The 24,848-nt window shown below is 36.6% G+C and overlaps 1 protein-coding gene across 4 annotated transcripts in view; it reads left to right on the plus strand.

Annotated features, from left to right (window-relative positions):
- Positions 1 to 24,848, plus strand: part of CHN1 (chimerin 1) — a 202,322-nt gene that overhangs the window by 45,225 nt on the left and 132,249 nt on the right. For 3 of the 4 annotated variants that reach the window (XM_082397737.1, XM_082397738.1, XM_082397740.1), the window contains exons 3-4: positions 8,201 to 8,239; positions 13,752 to 13,807. In XM_082397737.1, coding sequence (XP_082253863.1) covers positions 8,201 to 8,239; positions 13,752 to 13,807 — 95 coding nt within the window. The remainder of the gene's footprint in view (positions 1 to 8,200; positions 8,240 to 13,751; positions 13,808 to 24,848) is intronic. The other variant, XM_082397739.1, reaches the window with a different exon arrangement.

Below are 24,848 nucleotides of genomic sequence, written 5' to 3' on the forward strand. Positions count from 1 at the left end.
TTTGCTCCGCGGCATGTGGGATCTTCCCAGACCAGGGCTCGAACCCATGTCCCCTGCATTGGCAGGCAGACTCTCAACCACTGCGCCACCAGGGAAGCCCCTATTTGTAGGCTTTTTAACGATGGCCATTCTGATCCGTGTGAGGTGGTACCTCATTGTAGTTTTGATTTGCATTTATCTAATAATTAGTGATGTTGAGCATCTTTTCATGTGTCTGTTGGCCATCTGTATGTCTTCTTTGGAAAAATGTCTATTTAGGTCTTCTGCCGATCTTTTGATTGGTTCGTTTATATACTGTTTGTTTTTAGTAGTTTTTTTTCCCTCCTTAGCACAAATGAATATATATATTATATAATTTTTAAAAATACACAGATATATAAGAAAAGTAAAAATCACCATCAAGAGAATGCTTTCTCCTGGTTCTGGGGAGAGAATGATGTCCCAGTGGCCCAGCACATCCACTGTATGTAATAAGTTAACTTCTCTCCTGCTTCTAGAAAGACTCTGGTTATCTACCGTACATGGGAGATCTGAGAAAATACCGCTCAAAACATTTTATGTGCTCTGTGGTTCAGGTGAGGAGCCTGGGTGAGGAGGGCTGACCTAGAGATCACTACTGTTACTTAAATTAGCATATGTCATTCTGAATCTTTCATATTCTCTCTCCTTGTCCCTGTGCCCCTCCCCATGTACACATTCACATACACATTTATATTTTTTCTTTTGTTTAAAAAAAATGAGATCATACTATACGTGCTAATCAACTTGGCCTTTATTTATTTTCCATATAGTTTAACAATCTCATTTTTTCTTTTGTTTTCCTGAATTATTTGTTTAGATTTTTACTTAGAGTCACAGAAGAGAATGTCTCAAACAGAACCCGCCTTTTTACCTCCCCAGTTGATTAGACGTAGAGCCATGTCTCCACCTTCCCAGGCCTTGTCCACCACCTGTGATTTTTGAGTCCATTACTTTCTCCTCCTCCGAGTCTTTGCTCCATCGATTTTTTTCTCTTACCTTTGGCCTTCCTGCTGCTTCGCTTGTTTTCTCTGACTCATGAGAATTGACCTGGGCCTAACATAGTATTCCTCTCAGACATCTGAGTATTTAATACACAAAGCAGAGGAAAATACATGGTGCATTACTTATGGATGCCTCCTGGACAACACAGCCCAGGTTCCCTCCAGGGCCCGAATCTTAAGCTTTCCTCAACATGTCTTCTATTTCAACCACTCTGCATTTTTACTGTTCCTCAAACACTTTCTGAACTTTCTTGTTCCTCTGTCCTATTCACTGTGTTCCCTCTGTTTAGAATGTTGTTCTCTCTTTTATTTCCAGTCTTCTTCCCTTGGCCCCTGTACTTTAAAAATCATCCATCCTTCAGAGCCACTGTCAGATGATATCACCTCTGGTTTGCCTTTCTTGACACTCTGGCCAAAAGTGATTCCTTCTTCCCTTCCATTCTTTCATCAGCTTAGCAAATACTTATTGGGGACCTATTCTTGTCAAGCATTTTGACAAGATGATGGTTTATGAAACTCTCATTATGTAGAAGAGTATTACATATTACTCTTATACTCTTATGTATTACTCTTATTATATTACCTTGTTAGTAAGTAATCATATCCATCTTATTTTTCTTACCGCCCTTAAAGGCATAAACTACATCTGGACCCACCTTGTAACTGACATTCTTACCCATAGAAGGTGTTTAATACATATTTATTGAATGAATGGAACTTTCTGATTGTTTTAACGTTTCTGTATGGCAGCATAATTTTGATATTTATATAAAATTCTTTTGTGTAGTGAATGAAAAGTATTACTGACACGTAAAGGCAATGGAGAAAATGGATTTTGTGGGTATGTACTTAATTTAAGCACTCATCTATACCACGCTAAGATTATTTTAAGCAGCTGTCCCTGAATTTTTTAAGTTGGTTTTAAAATTAGCTGTCACTGAGTTATAGGTTGTCAGGCTGTCATTCTCAGTCATGCTCTAGATATGGAAGTCTGCCATGTTGATATGCTTGGCTTGGGTGGATTTTCTGACAGAATCAAAAAGAAGTGATGGGAGTCCTTGAGACCTCTAGCTGAAGGCTCTTGCTAACTTCCTTTGAACGAGCTGAAAGGACTTCGTTCTGCTAAAGGAATTCATGATTTCCTCTCTTTTCCTGTCTTAGTTAACTTTTGTGTTTCTTCTATTAGATGAAATGTATCTTATCCCACCTTACCCCATACCCTAAATGTGCCAAGGAAATCATGGTTTGAAACAGTTGTTCTCACAGCATGTTCTAGGGACTCCCGGAAGTCTCCAAGTTTTTTCAGAGTTTTCACAAAGTCAAAACTATTTTAAGTAATAGTAATAAGACATTATTTCCCTTTTTCACTCTCATTCTCTCACAAATGGCTAGTTGGATCTTCCAGACTGTACATAGCATGTGATATCACAACAGATTGAATGCAGAAGCAGATAGGAGAATCCAGCTGTCTTCACTTATACCGGACATTAAAGAGATGTGCAAAATTTAAAACAAATGTTTTGTCTTGAAAACTAAAGTTATTTTTTCATAAAAATGTTAAGATATAATTGGTTTATTATTTTTAATAAATTAACAAATATATACTATTAAAATTTCTGTTTTAACTTCTAATATGGTTAATATCAGTAGATATTAAAAGCTCTTTAGAATCCATGTTTTTGAAACCAAAAAGTTTGAGAGACACTGTTTTAAAAGATTAAAAATATTTAAAATATCTGTCAGACTTTCTAACAGACTAAAAGGTGAAATCTTGATGTAGTCAAGGTGTCTTCAAACTAGAATCTGTCATCATTGATTCTATCAGTTTCTAATTGTTAGGCATTTAGGTTGAATCCAGTTTTTTAGTTTAAAAAGAAATATTTCAGTGGTATTCTTCTATATTAATGTTTTTCTAATATCCTTAATTATTTTACAATAAATTCCTAGAAATAGAGCTGCTGGGTCAAAAGTATGCAGAAGGAACTGAAGACCTGTTACATAAATGCAGGAGCCAAATATGCTCCCATACTTTCTCCTCTTAATCACTGCCCCAGTTGGCAGGAAATTTAGTACCTTCCTCTTTAGGCAGTCTCCTCCTCCAAGTCTGAACTTCAGGAGGCTTACTCAGTCCCAGAGTGGTCCCATTCTCTTACAACTACCCAGAAGAAAAGTGCAGTAAGTATAATTGTACACTGTTTATCCTTCTTCTCTTTATCACTTTCTGTCTGTGTTGAAGACCAGCCCTTTGTCGATAGTTGCTTGTCTGAGTGCTACTAGGATACCCGTTTTGGTCAGACCTGGCCCAGGTTAAAGTAGTGACCCCAATTGGAGGTTAAGATTGCAGTTCATTAGTTCACACTCTTATACTCAATGATTCCATGTGCCAGGGGGGCTGAGGTCAGAGATACTTCTGGCCTCTGCCTCGTGCTGGGCCAAAATCTGTCCTTCCTAATAAACCCATAAGCCCTCTTTGTGACCCTGGATCACCAGTTTCAATTAATCCATCTTCAAAGTCATTTTCTTTCAGGAGTGTTTCTGCCTGTTCTTGCCAGTGGAACTTGGTTTAGGCTATAAGTTTTTTCTCTGACAGAACTCCTTAAATTTGAATCCGAGGAATCAAAGATTGGGCTAATGTTTCTTCCCTTCCAGAAGGATTTAGGGTACTGGAAAATTGGTCTCAGCAACTCTAGCAATTAATTTTGCACATCAAGAGTGTAAGGTATGTTTTTCTAAGCATGCAACTTCCCCCTCCCAGTGAGCCCCTTTTCCCTGAGTCCTGAGGATGGTGGTGCCTACCCTTTGCCTAACTTGTTCAACAAAATGGCCCATACCAAGGTGACCTAGGGTCTCCACCCCTAAACATGAGAGAGACTGTCATAATTTTTAAACATTCCCTTTCAAAGAGCATCTCATTTAATCTCTGCCTTAACAGATGCCTGTTACACACTTTTAAGGCTTATGGTATGTATTGCCAGTTGTTCTGTAGAGAGGTTGCACCAGTTTACACTTCCACCAGAAAAAAATAGATTGCTAGGAAAAGACTTTTAAAACCCAAACTGTGTTGTTAAATGTCACTAATAATTAGAATTGTTTTAATATTAAAGGAAACACAAACTTAAATCCCAATATTTCTTGGTTATTTGCCAGATACTCATTTTATTTGGCCACAGAATTGTGATCTGTAGCATCTCAAATAATGCCATTTCTTTCTTTCCTTCTTTCTTGCTTGCTTGCTTGCTTGCTTGCTTGCTTGCTTGCTTGCTGTGTTGGGTCTTTGTTGCTGCGCGTGGGCTTTCTCTAGTTGTGGCGAGCAGGGGCTACTCTTCATTGCGGTGCACAGGCTTCTCATTGTGGTGGCTTCTCTTGTTGTGGAGCACGGGCTCTAGGCGCGTGGGCTTCAGTAGTTGTGACACGCGGGCTCAGTAGTTGTGGCGCACAGGCTTAGTTGTTCCGCAGCATGTGGGATCTTCCCAGACTAGGGCTCGAACCCATGTCCCCTGCATTGGCAGGCAGATTTTTAACCACTGCACCACCAGGGAAGTCCCTCATTGTGTTTTTAAATTCGCTTTTGGTGAAGGCAGGAGAGGGTACTCATTTACTAAAGGTCTCCTGAGTGCAAGGTGCTTAATGTATGATACCTAATATAATCCTCACAACAAACCTGTGTTGTTACTATTCCCATTTTAGATGATATTGTTACTCTATTTTATAGATAAAGAAAAGAGAGGTAGTATATTTCCTAAAGTCACACAGCAAGTAAAGGTTGATGTTCCCCTAAGAAAGCCCTATCTAGGACTAGATAAACAATCCCCCAGAGAAAGAACTTTGATTATTAGCCTCTTACTCTCTTACCATCTCCAAAGTGAAAGCAATCTCCAGGGCCTCCTGCTCATAGGTACAGGCTTTGCACAGAGTTTGCAAGGAGTTAGGGCCAACTGCAAAGTGAGAGGGCACAGTCCTAAACACTTCTTTCACTTTTGACACCAATTGCAAGTTGGAAAGGGTTCCCTCAAATCACGCCTGGGTTCGATGATTCTCTAGAAGGACTCACAGAACTCACTAAACACTGTTATACTGTGAGTCATGATTTATTACAGGGAAGGATACAGATTAAAATCAGCCAAAGGGAAAAGCACATAAGACAGGGTCCAGGAGAAGTACAAAATGCAGAGCTTCTCTTATCCTCTGTGGGGTCAGGATGCATACTCTTCCAGCATTGATGCGTGATGATACACATGGAGAATTTCCAACCAAGGAAGCTCTCCCAACCCTGAGTTCAGAGTTTTTAATGAGGGCTTTATGATTGATGGCCCACATGGTTGATCTCAGTCTCCAGCTTGACTGACACTGTGTGACCCAAAACCGCACCCTAAGTCACATTGGTACTCTCTGGCTAGCTCAAGGCTCCCAGACAAATAAAATTACCTCCTAGGAGCTGAAGGCAAAAGTCAGACCTCTTCTGGGGCGCAAGGTTAAATTCTTTACTACACTGGGTCTCAGCCTTGTTGAGTGCCCTTCCTCTTCCTGGCCGCGTGCACCATCTTCCGCGTGGTGGGTCAGGAGGTGCCTGGTCACTGCAGCTTATGCTGTTTGGACGCTGGCAAGGAGGCTGAGACACACACATGAATACGGGTGAGTGCCAGGAGAGTGAACGTCCACTCTCCTGTTAAACCGGGAACTGTCCTAGGATTGAATGGCAATATAACAGCATCCATATGGCATCAATGAAATCATTAAATGACTTGAATGCTTAGAGGCAAATTTTTCCTCGTATTAAAAATATATAATTCAGTTAATTCAATTTACTTATTAAGACAAATGTCAGTATAATTAACCCTCCAAGCATACACACACCCCACCCCCACCCCCTAGCAAAGTAAATATGTATATACCTATATGTCACTGTGCTGAGGTCGTATTTCATCCTAATGTTATATCATTCCTAGGTGAGTTTACCTGAGTTGGTAGTTTTCCTAAATAATTGCTCATTCATATACAGACAGTCCTCATTATTCTTGATTCTGTGTTTGCAGATTTGCTTACTTGCTAGTATTTATTTGTAACCCTTTTAAAATAAATACCTGTGACACTTTCATAGTCATTTGCCAACATTTATAGAGTGGCAAATAGAGTCGCATGACCTGAATATTCCCGGCTGAGGTTGAGCAAGGCAACTCTGCCTTTGTTTTAGCTCTTATACTGTTAACAAGTGTTCTTTTCATAGCCTCTTAAGTGCCACATTTTTTGCATTTTTGTGGCTTTTTATTGGTGTTTTTACTTTTTAAAATGGCCCCTAAGCATAGTGTCAAAATCCTGTCTGGTGCTTCTAAGTGCAAGAAGACAGTGATGTTATCTTACAGAGAAAATACATGTGTCAGATAAGTTTCATTGAGGCATGAGTTATAGTGCAGTTGGCTGTGAGTTCAATGTTTATGAATCAACAATATATACTAAATAAGGTGTGTTTAAACAAAAATACACAGAAAACAAAGTTAGGTATTGATTGGTTGATGAAAATGTTGTGACCAGAGGCTCACAGGAACCTAACTTGTGTTTCCCCAGGTGCAGTGGTTCAGTATTGGTTAATTCAGTGTTTATGGTGATGTTGTAGAATATAACTACTGTGAATAATGAGAGTCAACTGTATTTGCTGCATTACTTCATTCATTTATTCATGTAATCTTTTATTCATTCTTTGAGAAAACATATATGAAAACTTCTCCTGGGTGCCAAGCAATTTCTACATGACTTAGAATTTCCCTTTTATGTTCTTTTGCCCATCATCAGTAGTCTTACTGTAGCCCTCTGACTCAAAGCATTTGTGTGGTTTATGATAACACATCATAAATGAAGTGGCATTTTAAAGGTTGGGAGTTGGGGCCTGAATGTTTTGAGTCTGTGACCATTTTAATGTGAGCTACCTATACAAGAAATCACCCTTCTCAGTAAACTTCCCAGGAATTTTCTTGCCTCCTTGGAGACCACGATTTTTAGGATCGTATTCCTCAGTGGGTTTCTGTTGGATGCCAGCAGAGCCAGGTGATGTGTCTGGCCACACCTCCCCACACCAAAATGCTGTGTCTGCTGGTTTGGCTCCATGGCCTTGCAGGCAGGGCTTTGTGCTGGCAAGATTATTGCTCAGCTGTGCTTCACAGATGGGAAGCCAGACCACGCTGTCCCCTCTCCTTCCTCCGGTTCCCCCGTCTCCCTCGTGTGCTTGTGTATTTCCATCTCTCTCCACTGCCTCTTCACACTGTCTCCTAATTCACATTCAAGCAGAGTGAGGGGAAGTGGACCTGGAGAGCACATGTTCACCTCATGTTCTTTGTGGCTCCCTAGATACACTGTCCTCCATTGAAGTGTTGCTCATTTCCTGGTTTTGATTGTCCAGGATGTATGAGGACTAAGGTCTGTACCTTGCTGTTCTTCTCTCTTGATGTTAGTAAAACCAGTTTCACTGGACTCCCCCAAATGTGATGGAGGGAAATATAGAAAAGTTCCAATGATTTCAGGGATCTTTCAGTGGAATGATCATAGAATTAAGCCCAAAGACATTATTGATATTACCTCAGTGACTGTAAAAGCAGTAAAAATTAAGCATGACTTTTTTTTTTTAATTTTTTTTTAAGTACATTTTTTTTAGATTAATTAATTAATTAATTTATTTTTGGCTGTGTTGGGTCTTCGTTTCTGTGCTAGGGCTTTCTCTAGTTGCGGCAAGCGGGGGCCACTCTTCATCGCGGTGCGCGGGCCTCTCACTATCGCGGCCTCTCTTGTTGTGGAGCACAGGCTCCAGACGCGCAGGCTCAGTAATTGTGGTTCACGGGCCCAGTTGCTCCGCGGCATGTGGGATCTTCCCAGACCAGGGCTCGAACCCGTGTCCGCTGCACTGGCAGGCAGATTCTCAACCACTGCGCCACCAGGGAAGCCCCAAGCATGACGTTTTTATGTGATAAGCAGTTGAATAAATACAGTAACTTTCTTCGAACATCTTTGTGAAATTGTACTCCAAGGAAGGGAGGACCAAGACTAAAAAACCTTTGAATGCCCTTTAGTGCCTAGCACGATGCCTAGGACAAATAGACCTCAACAAATATGTATTAAATGAATTAATGATTAAAATATCTCATTTAAAATATAAGTATTCAATAATGTTAATTTGATGTTTATTCTTTCAGATACAGATGAATATAGACCTCCCGTTTGGAAATCTTACTGTAAGTATACAAATAAATTGGGTGGGTTATAGTGCTTTATAAGTAATATAAAAATATTAGGATCATTAGATATGAAGAGTCATTCCATTTTGTGTCCGTTATTGAAAAGTTAATTCACCACAGAATTTGAATAGCACAGAAAAAGAAACTGGGGAAATAGGAGCATTTCTAGAAAGTCTGTCATGGTTTGCATGTCAGGAATGCATGTCATCCCTCTGAACTCGCATGGAATTCCATATTACGGAACTTGAGACCACTTGTTGACAGTGGCTGGTAAAACTAATGCAAGGAGAAGCTAACTAAGAATTCAAGGAATCTAATATTCTTAGATCCTGTTTTTTATATTAAAAAAGGAATAAATAAATAATGATAAGTCAGGAGGCTATCTTGCTAGAAAGAATGAGTAAAAAGTGGTCTTCTTTTTTTAGGAATTGCCTTCCAAAATATAAAAGAGAGGCATTGAATCTATATTGTTCTTTAAACTTGGCATTAGAATACAATTTTTTTCTGAAGAGTCTAGGTTCTTAGTCCTTTATTTCCCCTTCCTTGTTGCCTAGAGAATATTATTGCATCAAGTAAAAGCTATTTCAGAATTTTTAAAAATGGAAATAGGGTTAATTTAATCAGAGTTGTTTTTTAAAAATCCATGAACGCACTGTTGCAGAAACCAGTACTGTAAACTTCTGTTTGTTGTCTATAGAGTCAAATAAGCAACCTAAAAAACCTGTACTTAAAATACAGATTATTAGCATCTTTGTAAATGTTGATATTCTGAATTTTGATATTTGTAAGTTGCTGAAATTTGCTGACTGAAAGAGCAGCAATTCAGATTCTTACTTGGTTTTATGTTCCCAGAGCAACAGATAGTTTATTGTAATAGGTTGCCACTGGGGGCTAATTATAGTAAGCAAAATATGAACAGTCTCTAAAAATATTGCCATAGATGCGTTTTCTCCCACCCCTGCTGCTTCTGTTTTGATTCTGGGGAGTATAGTTCAAAGAATGTATAAAAATGACTGATGTTCTTTATCTCTCAAAGATTTTGTCTCATAATCTCATTGGCGGGAAGCCTGTTTAAAATTCTTCTCTGCATTTTCTGGTTTTCAGTTTATCTTTATTCTCTTTGCTCTGATTTGTGCCTTGCACATTTTAATGTAAGAGCATTTATAAAACCTCAGACTGTTATTGAATCATGGTGGTGATTTTTCCCCCTGAAGAATATTGATTACTAAACGTGGTATATGCAATTTGTATTTTCTGTATCTTCCTATGTCTTATAGTAGCTACCATTTGTCTTAAAAATGGCATATTTCTTTTTTTTTTGGTGATAATACTGAGTTTTATCATTTCTTTTAGTGACTTAAGTGCCTGAAGAACACTGCCACCCCCCATCATTTTAACAGTAGAAACAGGGAGGAAATTATTAGAGTAGACTTTATTTTCTGACCATCAAATGCAAAACCTTCCAGTTCAAGGAAATTTTATGATTAAACTGTGCTAAAGCCAAGCAGAAAGGTCCCTATTTAAAACTGGTCTTGTGAAATTTCCTTATGAAATCATGATGTTGTCTTCTAAGAATTTGTATATGTGAAAATTTTAACTAATGAGAAAACATGTAAAAGTTACATTGTCACATTGAAGTAATTGTTGTGATGATCATTTAGATTGTTAAATGTGTTTGTCAAAATTCTGATCCTAGAAAAAATTGGGATGTAGGTTGAATTCTTTTTTCTTTTTGTTTGTTTGTTTTGCCTTTACCACTCAGTCAGTTTTATAGTTTTATGTCTAGCTAGCTGTAAATAATCTCCAGTAAGGTATTTATTAATAAAATTCATCTTTATTAATGAAGTTCATCTGTCCCAGAGTCTGTGCATTTTAATAGGAAAAAATTTTTAAACTGACAAGCCTGTGACACCCATATTTCATCAATAGTGACTGAAAGTTTAAGATACTGGAGTAGTAGGCCCTGCCCAGTACCCTCAATAATTGAGCCATGACATTTTGTTTAATTCCTATATATGCCTTGATCAGAGTTGATAGTTAACAAATTCTGTTTGATCGTCTTTAGGACTGACAAACCATAATGCATTCATCATCTTCTCTGTATTGTGACTTAAAATTTTGTAATTAAAATACTCCTCTAAATGGATTGAGATTTTTAAAAAATCGGGTATGTCAGTCCACATAAGGAGATACAAGCAGAATGAAAGCTATTCAGAATGTTCTGATTGTTCACTTCTCTTCTGTACTACATCTGTAAAACTAAAGGGGACAGTTACATTTTCATGTCAAAAGTTGCAGCATGTTAAGGATTTTTTTTTTCTGTCTTTAGCTTGTTGGGGTCTGAACAGCTTTTCACAGTGTGATTCTATGAGAAACTTATTTTCACTGTGATTCTATAAGAAACTTATTTTACCCATGCCTCTCTTGTGCTTTCTGATTTTGGTTTAGTTGAGCTTGTGAAAACATAATTCTAAAACCTTACAAGTTCAAAACAATAATTAAATAGAATTAGCAAGACTCTAAGTTGAGGACTCTTTTAAGACAAGTACAGTTTTTTTGCTTTTCAGTGTGTATTGCTTGAATTAAACCAGGGGCCAAAGATGTAATCAGTGAGGCAAGTGAGGCAGGTGGGGACTGTGAGAAAGCAGAGAGGGGATGCCCTGTTTGTAGGGAGTAGCTCATGATTAGCTCCCCTTTACTGTGGGTATCTAACGCTCTGTGAGTCCAGTGTTGTCACATCTTCTAAGTTTTCAAGAGAAGCTGGAATTCTCTTTTGCTTTTGTTGTTGCTGTTAAATCTCTTAATTTTTAAATGTTAAAAACAAATTTAAATTTGGAAAACAGCAAACCAAACAACACATGTGAGCCAGTTTTGACCTCAAGATACCAACTTGTGATCTCTGAACTTGATTAACAATGTATTGTCTCTAGATACTGAGAATTTCATTAATAAGTGCAGAAACATTGACACTTCTAAGGTGATTGAAAAATGTTGAGTACTTTAATTATATGTCTTCTCATCTTGAAGTTAGCTATTAATTTTTGGTGAATCATTTGATGATTATGCAATTTAAATTTTCAGCTGAGTTCTGGTTTAAATGACCAAAAAACTCTAAATTGAGAAGGGCCTGAATTAATTACTCTTTATTACAGTGTATGATTTTTTAATGATCCTTTTGATGGGTATTCCCTGAATTCATATATTATATTCAGTTATACAATATCCAAAAGCCCTCCCTTTATATATATTTTTATTAAAAATGAGTCTTAAAGATAGGCTAACCATTGGTAGCCAATAAGGAGGCATTTGTCTAAAAATTACTCCTCTCCATGAAATAGAACTATACTCTTTGAAACTCTGATTAAAACAAAGGGTGAAATTCTCACGTGATGATATTTCACTCTTTTTTTCATACTGGCTTATCTTAATATTTGCTTGCTGAATAGGTAAATGCATTATTGATGGTAACCAGATACTACAGTATTTGTGCTTTGAATCAAAATCAACATTTTACTTTCTGTAGTAACTTTTAATGTCCTTCTTGACCACCATTCAGTTTTCGTAATTCAGTTTCTATAGGTGACCCTACTTTCCAAAGCATTTGCTTCACAAAGGGAAACAGTTGATCTTTTGAGACTTGCTGGTTGAAACAGAAATGTGAACTGGATTTTCACATCTTAGAGTTATAGTTACCAACAGGGAGGAATGGAGCTGAAGAATGGACCTTTTTGCATATCATGATTTGGTTCTCTTGGGAGGATGGAGATTTACAAATATCTCTGGGTGGTACACATGTGCTCTCACTATCAGGGCCAGACAAATTTAGTTTCAGTGCTTTCTTTCTTCCCTTCCCCATCTCAAAATTATTCCCTTCATATCATCTCTTTAATCCATAAAAATATATTCACAGTAGTATTTTTGAAAAACTAACTCTCACAGTAAAATATGGGTATCTAAAACTATTTTAATATGTTACGTCTCTTAGGGATTTTTGAAACCAGGAGTATAAGGCAAAGGAATACATTTCTCTCAGTAGATTTCAAACGTTATTAAATGAGAAGTGTTTTGTTTATTTTTTGATTCTTAAACAGTAAAACTGTATCTTCTTAGCACCTTTTAAATTATAGCATTACCATGTTGTTATGTTTTAGTGATGAACTGTAGATGCATCCTAGTGCCCAAATATTATTGTAAAAAATTTTATGTATTAGTACCAGTCACCTACATATAATAATAGCTAATCTTTATTGAGTGTTTATCATGTGTCAGGGACTATTTTAAGTCTTTCACATATAGTATTTAAGACTTTCAGTAATCTATGAAGTAGAAACTATCATTATCCCCATTTTCAAATGATGAAAGCCGAGGCTCAGTATGCATTGTTAGAGGCAGAGCCCCAGTGTTCAGACCCCAGGTGGTCTGGTTCAGGAGTTCAGATTTGCAACTGCAATACTCTGTTGCCTTTACATAGCAATACAGAACAGTGATGTGTGTCTGTGTATGTTCTCAGTATATTTAGTGTATGTATACACACATATATACATATACATAGTCTAATTGTATATGTTTATATATGTCCCTATACTCTATATGAATGAATATGATCAGAGGTAGAGTCTATATAATGACAGTTGAAATGTGATCCATGCATTGTCTGACAATCCTAGATGCTGGGTAGTTTGATGTTATATTGACCAAATGTCTATGTATTTAAATACAGTATTAAATTCAATTATATGTGATTATATGTGTAGAAATAGAAAACAGATTTTCTCCAAGAGATAAACTTAGACCTACGTAAACACACTTTCTCTGATAACTACACGTTCTATTCATTTTTTCTTTATTTTAAGTCAAGAAGCCTGAAGTGAGTCTTAGAAGGACATGGTATTGGTATAATTTTCACCAATCCATTTTCAGATACCCTAAAAATTATCCTCTGGCAAGCTAGTTAAGTGTCTGAATTCTCTCTTTTGCTGCATTTACCCTAGTTGAATAAGTGGTGGTAACTTTGGCTCAGAAATTTTGTTTCTAGGGGAGATTATCTTTGAAGATAGATGTTCACAATATAAATAGGGGAGAAAAACAGTGTATGTGTTACATCTAGCCTATAAATCCTAATTTTAGTTTCAAGTTTGACACTTAATAATGTACTTTTAAAATATACAACTAGTATTTGTTTATAACAGAGGCATGCTTTATGTAATATATCCACACAAATTGGGGAAAATAAATGACCAGATTATGGAGAACAGAGCCAAATATCCAATACTGATTTGTTATAACACTTCTGTGGATTATGACTTTCTTATTTGTGTTTGCTCCTGGGCTTTCACTAAATTTAGTTTGGTTTACTTTCTTTGCTTCATAGCAAAATTTAATTTAATAACAAATAGGACCGTACCAGAGTTTTCTTATGAACATAAAAAAGCAGGCAGGTTTTGATTCCTAATATATTCAGATGTTCTACATAAGGGAAACTGACATGTTTTATTTTCTAACTTCCCAGTATATCAACTGCAACAAGAAGCCCCTCATCCTCGGAGAATTACCTGTACTAATGAGGTGGGTGTAATGAAACCATTACAACGAAATGTCTCTCAATCATTTGTTTCCCAAACTTTGACCTTCCTCAGTGACATGGTTATTTCTGGGATTCACTTTTGATGCTACTTAGCATCATAAAACTGTAACTTGAATGCATTTTTCTTAACATCCTTCTCACTTGAAATAACTACCACTTTTTAATGGACTGTTTGGAACACAGGATAGAATAAGACAGTATAGTTTTAAGTGATGTTAGTATTCTTTTCAGTGAATTTATACATTCTTCCATTTTTTAGTGTGTTATTCTTTTTAAAACAGAGTTTGAAGGCATCATTGTAGCATTATTGAAGTAATTTTTCCATTAAAAAAAGATTTAAATCATGATTTTAAAAAGCAAAAGTCAAAAGCAAAATCATGGACAGTTCACCGAAAGAGATATGACATATATGACATGACAGTATATGAAAAGATGTTCAACTTCACTAATAATAGAAATGCAAATTAAAATACACAGTGAAAACTTTCACTTTTCAGATTGGCCAAAGTTCAAAAACATAGAATATACTCCTTAGCTGGTAAACCTGTGAGGAAATAGGCACGCATATATTGCTGATGGGAATGTGAAATGCTACAACTTTGAGAGTTTTGTAATATCTAACATCTGCATTTACCCTTTGACCTACCAGTCCAAATTCTAGAGATCTACTCTGATGAATTGCCTGTACAAATATGGAATAGCATGTGCTCAAAGTTTTTCATTGTAGGATTATTTGTAATAGCAGAATATTGGAAAAAATCTAAATGCTCATAGGCGACTGACTGAATAAATTATAATACTAAAAAGAATAAGGAAGATTTCTACGAGCTGATATGGAATGATTTCCATATGCAAAATGTATATATAGTAATTATGGTCCCTTTTTAGTAATAAAGAAGGGAAAATAAGAGAAAAATAAAGCTTATTTTTGCAAAAGAGAAACACAGGAGAGTTAACCCAGATACGAGTGAAATAGTTTTCCATAAGGAGTGGGTGAGGAGCAATGTAGAGGGGATAAGGATGGAAGTGAGATTCCTCTGAGGGTGTGTTTTTATATAGTTTTGACTTTTGAACTATGCAAGTGTTTCACATATTCAAATAACCAAATTAAATAAAAATGATTTTAAAAACCCTAAAATTGAATACAAATAGAAACAAATGAACCTAACAAATTCATAACATAATCACCCAAAATTAATTTAAGTAGTTTTAAAACATGTTATTGTGGCTATACAAACATAGAGGGAAATACTCTAAGATCCATAACCTACAAAAAGATCTTTTAACTATAGTTATTAGATTTGTTGTTGTTAGTGGTACTTGTTTAGAAATTCTGCAGTTATTTTGTTGTATTGTAGGATAGAGCAAATAAGTAATTATATTGGATTTTAGGGAACCAAGGTTTTTAGGAGATATTAATATGGAATGGGGGAAATTGAGAGGCACACTGTGGTATTGAATTTGAATTGGAGGTATTAATAAATACGTATGACATCATAGATTTTTAAAAATGTATTTTCCATCTCAGTTTATGGAAAGGGCTTAGAAGCAGTGATGCCCCAGTAAGAATGAATAAACCCAGTGCCCAAACTTTAGTTTCCAAATACTGTTTCCTACTAAAAGGAGCCAGTGCTCCTTAGAGAAATTCCTGATTGTAGAATATGGGGCAGAGAGGTCCAGGAACATCTTATGTCAGAAAGCAAGAAGGGCTCAAAAATGGATGAGGATGTGTCAGAAACACATAGGAGCCCACTTGAAGAGTTCCCAAAAGCAAAATTTGGGACAATTTGACATCAAAAAGAATAATGATAGTAATGAATTACAATACATTGAATGAAAAAAGAATGTGTAAGTCTATAATGATACTTACAAAAAAACCTATCCCAATACAAAGAGGGAGAAGGAAGGGGAGAAAATTGGTCTTTCCAGCACTAGTGCCTAAAAATGTAGAAAGAATGATAATGATTTGCACTGACAATTGAGTCAGGCAAGTATCATCACTGCACATTAAAACACTGAATAAAAGGTTGTAGGTAAACAGAATAATCACATGGTCTTGATTATTTATGAATTGCAAAGAGAAAAATACGTCTTTATAGCAGAGAGGTCTAACAGTTACACCTTTAGTTAGGTGATCAAATTTAGCATTACCTGCAATGGGACAGACTGACACGTGTCTCCTAAATGATGCAATGAGACATACACAACATCATTTATGTAGTATTTCTGCCTAAAATGTTTAACTTAAATCTGTTATGAAGTATAAGTCAGACCAATCCAGAATGTGTACATTCTATAAGACAACTGTTCTGGGCTTTTAAATAATTTCATTTTCATAAAAGAAATAACAGTCGTGGGGCCATTCTAAAGTAAAGGAGACTAAAGAGGCATGCCAACCAAATGCAATGCATGTACCTCGATAGAGTCCTGGTTTTATATATATATATATATATATATATATATATATATTTTTTTTTTTTTTTTTTTTTTAAAGCTACACATTCTGGGTACAGTTGGGGAAATTTGAATGTGGACTATATATTAGGTAATATAAAGTCGTGGTAACTTTCCTATGATATACTGTTGAAAATAATTGCGTCTTCATTGTTTAAAAAAATGTTGAAATGGATTTTGTTATTGTGACATCTGGTTTAAAAAAACATTGAATAACTCTGAAAGCACATAGTTAGTCACAAGGGAATGAATTTACAAAATTAGGCAAGGATTTCATGAGATTACCTTTTATTTATTTATTTTTGGCTGCATTGGGTCTTCGTTGCTGCGTACAGGCTTTCTCTAGTTGCGGTGAGCGAGAGGCTACTCTTCATTGCGGTGTGTGGGCTTCTCATCGTGGTGGCTTCTCTTGTTGCAGAGCACGAGCTCTAGGCACGCAGGCTTCAGTAGTTGCAGCACGAGGGCTCAGTAGTTGTGGCACGCGGGCTCAGTAGTTGTGGCTCGTGGGCTCTAGAGCACAGGCTCAGTAGTTGTGGCGCATGGGCTTAGTTGCTCCGAGGCATGTGGGATCATCCCGGACCAGGACTCGAACCCATGTCCCCTGCATTGGCAGGCAGATTCTTAACCACTGCGCCACCAGGGAAGTCCCGAGATAACCTTTTTTTTTTTTTTTTCCCCCTGCACCTACCTCCTTAACCACTCCTTCTCAATCCTGGAAGGGCATCAGAATCATGTCTAGATCCTTTAAAAAAAGTACATGTGTTCAGGCCCCGTCTCAGACCTTTTGAAGTATGATCTTTGGTAACGGAGCTCAGAAATCTGTATGTATAGGAAGCCCACAAATGATTCTGACCTACAGAGCTGTTAAGTCAGCCCACTTTTCTTTAAAATCTTTGAAAAAAGAGGATACTTCATGCATGCCCTGGTATGGAGTAATCTCCTGGAGGGAGACCTGGAGTAGACTCAGCCCTCCCACAGGTGAGTCATCACCAGCTAGGTACTGAGGCAGCACAGAGACCAGACTCTATTTGGCCCTTGACTCATCTTTGAAGATTCTACTGTGTTGCCCACTGCTGCTGAGACTAGTATATGTTTAGCACTGCAAGTCTTTAGTTATGATATTGCAAAAAATAACATCTTGAAGATGTTTTGACAAATAAATTTGACTTTTGAGTTATTCCTGAGAGAGTTAAAAAGAAAGTTCCAAGGAGTTTCTGAGGAGAGATTGTTCAACTAAGCTTCTACATTGCTGATTTTGCTTTAGGTAGTTACTTTATCTGCTTATTAGCAAATTGAAGTTTTTCTTCTTCATTCATCCTTGTCTGCTAGAAATGCTTGTCATTTTCCACCCGTACAGGTTCTGATGACTTCACTTTACTCATCCTCTCAAATATTCATCTTTGAACTAAGATGAGCTCTTTATTCATGGGCATAAAGAGAGATGATTAGTAGAAATGGACTCGTGTTTTTCCATTACATTTCGTAATCATGTCTTAGTTCACTATGATGATCCACCATTTTCTCTGTTTCAGAGAACTATCAAAATTGTCAACTATCATGTATTGAGGGCTATGATTTGTATAGGACAAGCTTAGAAGCTTGAATACCAATAGTTTGTCAAAGGTCCTGTTTCAGTGGAATCATAGGATGTTTTAAGAGACCATCCAGTCCAACCTCTATACCGTATCTCTGAGATAGCTTTGTGCCTTCCAGGGGAATTAATGACTTCGTTGCAGCCGTTCTGTCGTCCAAGAACTCTAGCTGAAAGAAGGTTTGTTCTTCAGCTGTACTAAATCCTCTCTCTCCGAACCTTCTAGTTTCAATTCTAGTTTTGTCCTTGGACTTTTGCAGAATCAATCAAATCCTTCCCCACATAACAACCTTAGGAAGCTTAAACTTCAACCTTCAGAAACTTGACGCTGCACCTAAATTTCTCTTCTCAAGCTACAAAATGAGTTACTCATAAGCATTGTTTTCCAGAATAGACATACCAATCACAACCAAATACGTTAGTGAGAGAGTTGGCAAAGACCTGAACCATAATCACTTGTCTGAAACTGGGTCCTTTCCTGTTTCCTTTCCCCTCTTCTAGTGCCAGTTCATTTAATTCTGTTCTGTTCCTGGCCTCTTAGATAAAGCTAAGTTTACATTTTATTTGATTTGATAAGAATCCTGGTGAAAGACAGCAGAATCTTCTAAGAGAGTTATCTAAAATAACTAGAAATTAATATTTCTGAAGGATGCTTTAAGGTCCAAAAGCCACCTTTAGTAAATGAGTGTACAAAGGCATCCTGCCAAGCATTTGGGGAGATCCATAACTGTTGCAGTGCTTTAAAGCAATTCTGTGATTAGTATTACAGAAAGATAATCTATCATGAAACTACATCATTAATCTCTGCCTTATCTTGTTTCTGTATTAAAAGTTCTCTGTGTTCACTTCAAGATGCTCTTAAATCAAAGATTTTTCTGAATCTAAAGGCTTTTGTAGGCAGTCTCTCCTCAGTAATTATAAAGTGTTTCATGTTACTAATTTTATTTTTATTTTTTATTTACATTTTTAAATTTTAAACATTTTATCAAGAAGGGACATTAATTTTTTTTATACAGCAGGTTCTTATTAGTCATCAATTTTATACACATCAGTGTATACATGTCAATCCCAATCGCCCAATTCAGCACACCACCATCCCCACCCCACCGCAGTTTTCCCCCCTTGGTGTCCATATGTCCATTCTCTACATCTGTGTCTCAACTTCTGCCCTGCAAACTGGCTCATCTGTACCATTTTTCTAGGTTCCACATACATGCATTAATATACGATATTTGTTTTTCTCTTTCTGACTTACTTCACTCTGTATGACAGTCTCTAGATCCATCCACGTCTCAACAAATGACTCAATTTCGTTCCTTTTTATGGCTGAGTAATATTCCATTGTATATATATACCACAACTTCTTTATCCCTTCGTCTGTTGATGGGCATTTAGGTTGCTTCCATGACCTGGCTATTGTAAATAGTGCTGCAATGAACATTCGGGTGCATGTGTCTTTTTGAATTACGGTTTTCCCTGGGTATATGCCCAGTAGTGGGATTGCTGGGTCATATGGTAATTCTATTTTTAGTTTTTTAAGGAACCTCCATATTGTTCTCCATAGTGGCTGTATCAATTTACATTCCCACCAACAGTGCAAGAGGGTTCCCTTTTCTCCACACCCTCTCCAGCATTTGTTGTTTGTTGATTTTCTGATGATGCCCATTCTAACAGGAGTGAGGTGATACCTCATTGTAGTTTTGATTTGCATTTCTCTAATAATTAGTGATGTTGAGCATCTTTTCATGTGCTTCGTGGCCGTCTGTATGTCTTCTTTGGAGAAATGTCTATTTAGGTCTTCTGCCCATTTTTGGATTGGGGTGTTTGTTTCTTTAATATTGAGCTGAATGAGCTGTTTATATATTTTGGAGATTAATCCTTTGTCCGTTGATTGGTTTGCAAATATTTTCTCCCATTCTGAGGGTTGTCTTTTCGTCTTGTTTATGGTCTCCTTTGCTGTGCAAAAGCTTTGAAGTTTCATTAGGTCCCATTTGTTTATTTTTGTTTTTATTTCCATTACTCTAGGAGGTGGATCAAAACAGATCTTGCTGTGATTTATGTCAAAGAGTGTTCTTGCTATGTTTTCCTCTAAGAGTTTTATAGTGTCTGGTCTTACATTTAGGTCTCGAATCCATTTTGAGTTTATTTTTGTGTATGGTGTTAGGGAGTGTTCTAATTTCATTCTTTTACATGTAGCTGTCCAGTTTTCCCAGCACCGCTTATTGAAGAGACTGTCTTTTCTCCATTGTATATCCTTGCCTCCTTTGTCATAGATTAGTTGACCATAGGTGCATGGGTTTATCTCTGAGCTTTCTATCTTGTTCCATTGATGTATGTTTCTGTTTTTGTGCCCATACCATATTGTCTTGATTACTGTAGCTTTGTAGTATAGTCTGAAGTCAGGGAGTCTGATTCCTCCAGCTCCGGTTTTTTCCCTCAAGACTGCTTTGGCTATTCGGGGTCTTTTGTGTCTCCATACAAATTTTAAGATTTTTTGTTCTAGTTCCGTAAAAAATGCCATTGTTAATTTGATAGGGATTGCATTGAATCTGTAGATTGTTTTGCGTAGTATAGTCATTTTCACAGTATTGATTCTTCCAATCCAAGAACATGGTATATCTCTCCATCTGTTGGTATCATCTTTAATTTCTTTCATCAGTGTCTTATAGTTTTCTGCATACAGGTCTTTTGTCTCCCTAGGTAGGTTTATTCCTAGGTATTTTATTCTGTTTGTTGCAATGGTAAATGGGAGTGTTTCCATAATTTCTCTTTCAGAATTTTCATCTTTAGTGTATAGGAACGCAAGAGATTCCTGTGCATTAATTTTGTATCCTGCAACTTTACCAAATTCATTGATTATCTCTAGTAGTTTTCTGGTGGCATCTTTAGGATTCTCTATGTATAGTATGTCATCTGCAAACAGTGACAGTTTTACTTCTTCTTTTCCAATTTGTATTCCTTTTATTTCTTTTTCTTCTCTGATTGCCGTGGCTAGGACTTCCAAAACTATATTGAATAATAGTGGTGAGAGTGGACATCCTTGTCTCGTTCCTGATCTTAGAGGAAATGCTTTCAGTTTTTCACCATTGAGAATGATGTTTGCTGTGGGTTTGTCATATATGGCCTTTATTATGTTGAGGTAGGTTCCCTCTGCCCACTTTCTGGAGAGTTTTTATCATAAATGGGTGTTGAATTTTGTCTAAAGCTTTTTCTGCATCTATTGAGATGATCATATGGTTTTTCTTCTTCAATTTGTTAATATGGTGTATCACACTGATTGATTTGCATATATTGAAGAATCCTTGCATCCCTGGGATAAATCCCACTTGATCGTGGTGTATGATCCTTTTAATGTGTTGTTGGATTCTATTTGCTAGTATTTTGTTGAGGATTTTTGCATCTATATTCATCAGTGATATTGGTCTGTAACTTTCTTTTTTTTGTAGTATCTTTTTCTGGTTTTGGTATCAGGGTGATGGTGGCCTCCTAGAATGAGTTTGGGAGTGTTCCTTTCTCTGCAATTTTTTGGAAGAGTTTGAGAAGGATGGGTGTTAGCTCTTCTCTAAATGTGTGATAGAATTCACCTGTGAAGCCATCTGGTCCTGGACTTTTGTTTGTTGGAAGATTTTTAATCACAGTTTCAATTCCATTACTTGTGATTGGTCTGTTCATATTTTCTATTTCTTCCTGGTTCCGCCTTGGAAGGTTATACCTTTCTAAGAATTTGTCCATTTCTTCCAGGTTGTCCATTTTATTGGCATAGAGTTGCTTGTAGTAGTCTCTTAGGATGCTTTGTATTTCTGTGGTGTCTGTTGTAACTTCTCCTTTTTCATTTCTAATTTTATTGATTTGAGTCCTCTCCCTCTTTTTCTTGATGAGTCTGGCTAATGGTTTATCAATTTTGTTTATCTTCTCAAAGAACCAACTTTTAGTTTTATTGACCTTTGCTATTGTTTTCTTTGTTTCTATTTCATTTATTTCTGCTCTGATCTTTGATTTCTTTCCTTCTGCTAACTTTGGGTTTTGTTTGTTTTTCTTTCTCTAGTTCCTTTAGGTGTAAGGTTAGATTGTTTATTTGAGATTTTTCTTGTTTCTTGAGGTAGGCTTGTATAGCTATAAACTTCCATCTTAGAACTGCTTTTGCTGCATCCCATAGGTTTTGGATCATCGTGTTTTCATTGTCATTTGTCTCTAGGTTATTTTTTGATTTCCTCTTTGATTTCTTCAGTGATCTCTTGGTTATTTAGTAGTGTATTGTTTAGCCTCCATGAGTTTGTGTTTTTTACGTTTTATTCCCTGTAACTGATTTCTAATTTCATAGCGTTGTGGTCAGAAAAGATGCTTGATGTGATTTCAATTTTCTTAAATTTACTGAGGCTTTATTTGTGACCCAAGTTGTGATGTATCCTGGAGAATGTTCTGTGTGCACTTGAGAAGAACGTGTAATGTGCTGTTTTTGGATGGAATGTCCTATAAATATCAATTAAATCTATCTGGTCTATTGTGTCATTTAAAGCTTCTGTTTCCTTATTTATTTTCATTTTGGATGATCTGTCCATTGGTGTAAGTGAGGTGTTAAATTCCCCCACTATTATTGTGTTACTGTCGATTTCCTCTTTTATAACTGTTAGCAGTTACCTTATGTACTGAGGTGCTCTTTTGTTGGGTGCATATATATTTATAATTGTTATATCTTGTTCTTGCATTGATCCCTTGATCATTATGTAATGTCCTTCCTTGTCTCTTGTAACATTCTTTATTTTAAAGTCTATTTTATCTGATATGAGTATTGCTACTCCAGCTTTCTTTTGATTTCCATTTGCATGGAATATCTTTTTCCATCCCCTCACTTTCAGTCTGTATGTGTCCCTAGGTTTGAATTGGGTCTCTTGTAGACAGCATATATATGGATCTTGTTTTTGTATCCATTCAGCAAGCCTGTGTCTCTTGGTTGGAGCATTTAATCCATTCACGTTTAAGGTAATTATCGATATGTATGTTCCTATGACCATTTTCTTAATTGTTTTGGGTTTGATTTTGTAGGTCCTTTTCTTCTCTTATGTTTCCCACTTAGAGAAGTTCCTTTAGCATTTGTTGTAGAGCTGGTTTGGTGGTGCTGAATTCTCTTAGCTTCTGCTTGTCTGTAAAGCTTTTGATTTCTCCATCAAATCTAAATGAGATCCTTGCTGGGTAGAGTAATCTTGGTTGTAGGTTCTTCCCTTTCATCACTTTAAGTATATCATGCCACTCCCTTCTGGCTTGTAGCGCTTCTGCTTAGAAATCAGCTGTTAACCTTATGGGAGTTCCCTTGTAGGTTATTTGTCGTTTTTCCCTTGCTGCTTTCAATAATTTTTCTTTGTCTTTAATTTTTGCCAATTTGATTACTATGTGTCTCATTGTGTTTCTCCTTGGGTTTATCCTGTATGGGACTCTCTGCACTTCCTGGACTTGGGTGGCTATTTCCTTTCCCATGTTAGGGAAGTTTTCGACTATAATATCTTCAAATATTTTCTCTGGTCCCTTCTCTCTCTCTTCACCTTCTGGGACCCGTATAATGCGAATGTTGTTGTGTTTAGTGTTGTCCCAGAGGTCTCTTAGGCTGTCTTCATTTCTTTTCATTCTCTTTTCTTTAGTCTGTTTGTCAGCAGTGAATTCCACCATTCTGTCTTCCAGGTCACTTATCCGTTCTTCTGCCTCAGTTATTCTGCTATTGATTCCTTCTAGTGTAGTTTTCATTTCAGTTATAGTATTATTCATCTCTGTTTGTTTGTTCTTTAATTCTTCTAGGTCTTTGTTAAACATTTCTTGCATCTTCTTGATCTTTGCCTCCATTCTTATTCCGAGGTCCTGGATCATCTTCACTATCATTATTCTGAATTCTTTTTCTGGAAGGTTGCCTATCTCCACTTCATTTAGTTGATTTTCTGGGGTTTTATCTTGTTCCTTCATCTGGTACATAGCCCTCTGCCTTTTCATCTTGTCTATCTTTCTGTGAATGTGGTTTTTTTCCACAGGCTGCAGGATTGTAGTTCTTCTTGCTTCTGCTGTCTGCCCTCTGGTGGATTAGGCTATCTAAGAGGCTTGTCACCTTTTATTTTTATTTAGGAATTTTTTGTTCTCCTCATTTCCCATTTTTTCTACCCATGATATGCTATCATAAAAGAAATATTACCTACTAAATATAGAAAATTAGAGAAAGCAAAGCATCTAATTCAGCCCAAGTACTAATGTAAAATCATGTCTTACTTAGTCATATTGACTTCAACCAGTTTTAGTCCGAAAAAAGTTCATTGACTGTTATTATGCACTTTAAAAACTTAGAAATAAGCGTATTAATGTTTATATACACATAGCATATTTTTATTATTGCATATAACATTTAAATTCCCAGTTTGATCTATTTGCAAGTAAAGTAGTTTGGGATCATTCATAATCATTATTTGTATGATTTCAATTGAATCAATTTCAAATTGGTTGTAAGGTGGTTATATTACTGACTAATCCTTTAATTTGATTATTAGTGTAATGCTGCACTGTCTGTGAGTTTGAAAAGACTATTCCAAGTCAGTACTTTTATAATGATATCTAAGACATCTAAATGCTGTAGTTGGGGAGGAGAAACTTCTCTACCCTCTTAAGTTCAGTGTCTGGGGCCTACAAATTAAACTTACAAAAGAGACATTAACAGGAGGAAAGATTTATTTCATAGGCACATGGGTAAGGAGGGGCTCACAGCAGGAAATAAAAACCCCAAAGAGGCAGTTACACCCAGGGGCTTTTATGCCATTTTAATAAAGGGTGTTAAAGGGTGTACAAGAGACAAAGGAAAAGGGAGTCTGGGCTTCTGAGGGAGGTGGTAACTTGTGGGAAGGTGATTAGGAAATGTACAGTAAATAAGGGTTGTTTAGTAAGGGTTATTATGCAGATTCAAGTCATCTTTGGTGTCTCTGAAGTCCTTCTGTTTTGGGAGAGGAGGG

The sequence above is a fragment of the Balaenoptera borealis genome (assembly GCF_965194805.1).
Source record: "Balaenoptera borealis genome assembly, chromosome: 6".
Lineage (NCBI taxonomy): Eukaryota > Metazoa > Chordata > Mammalia > Artiodactyla > Balaenopteridae > Balaenoptera > Balaenoptera borealis.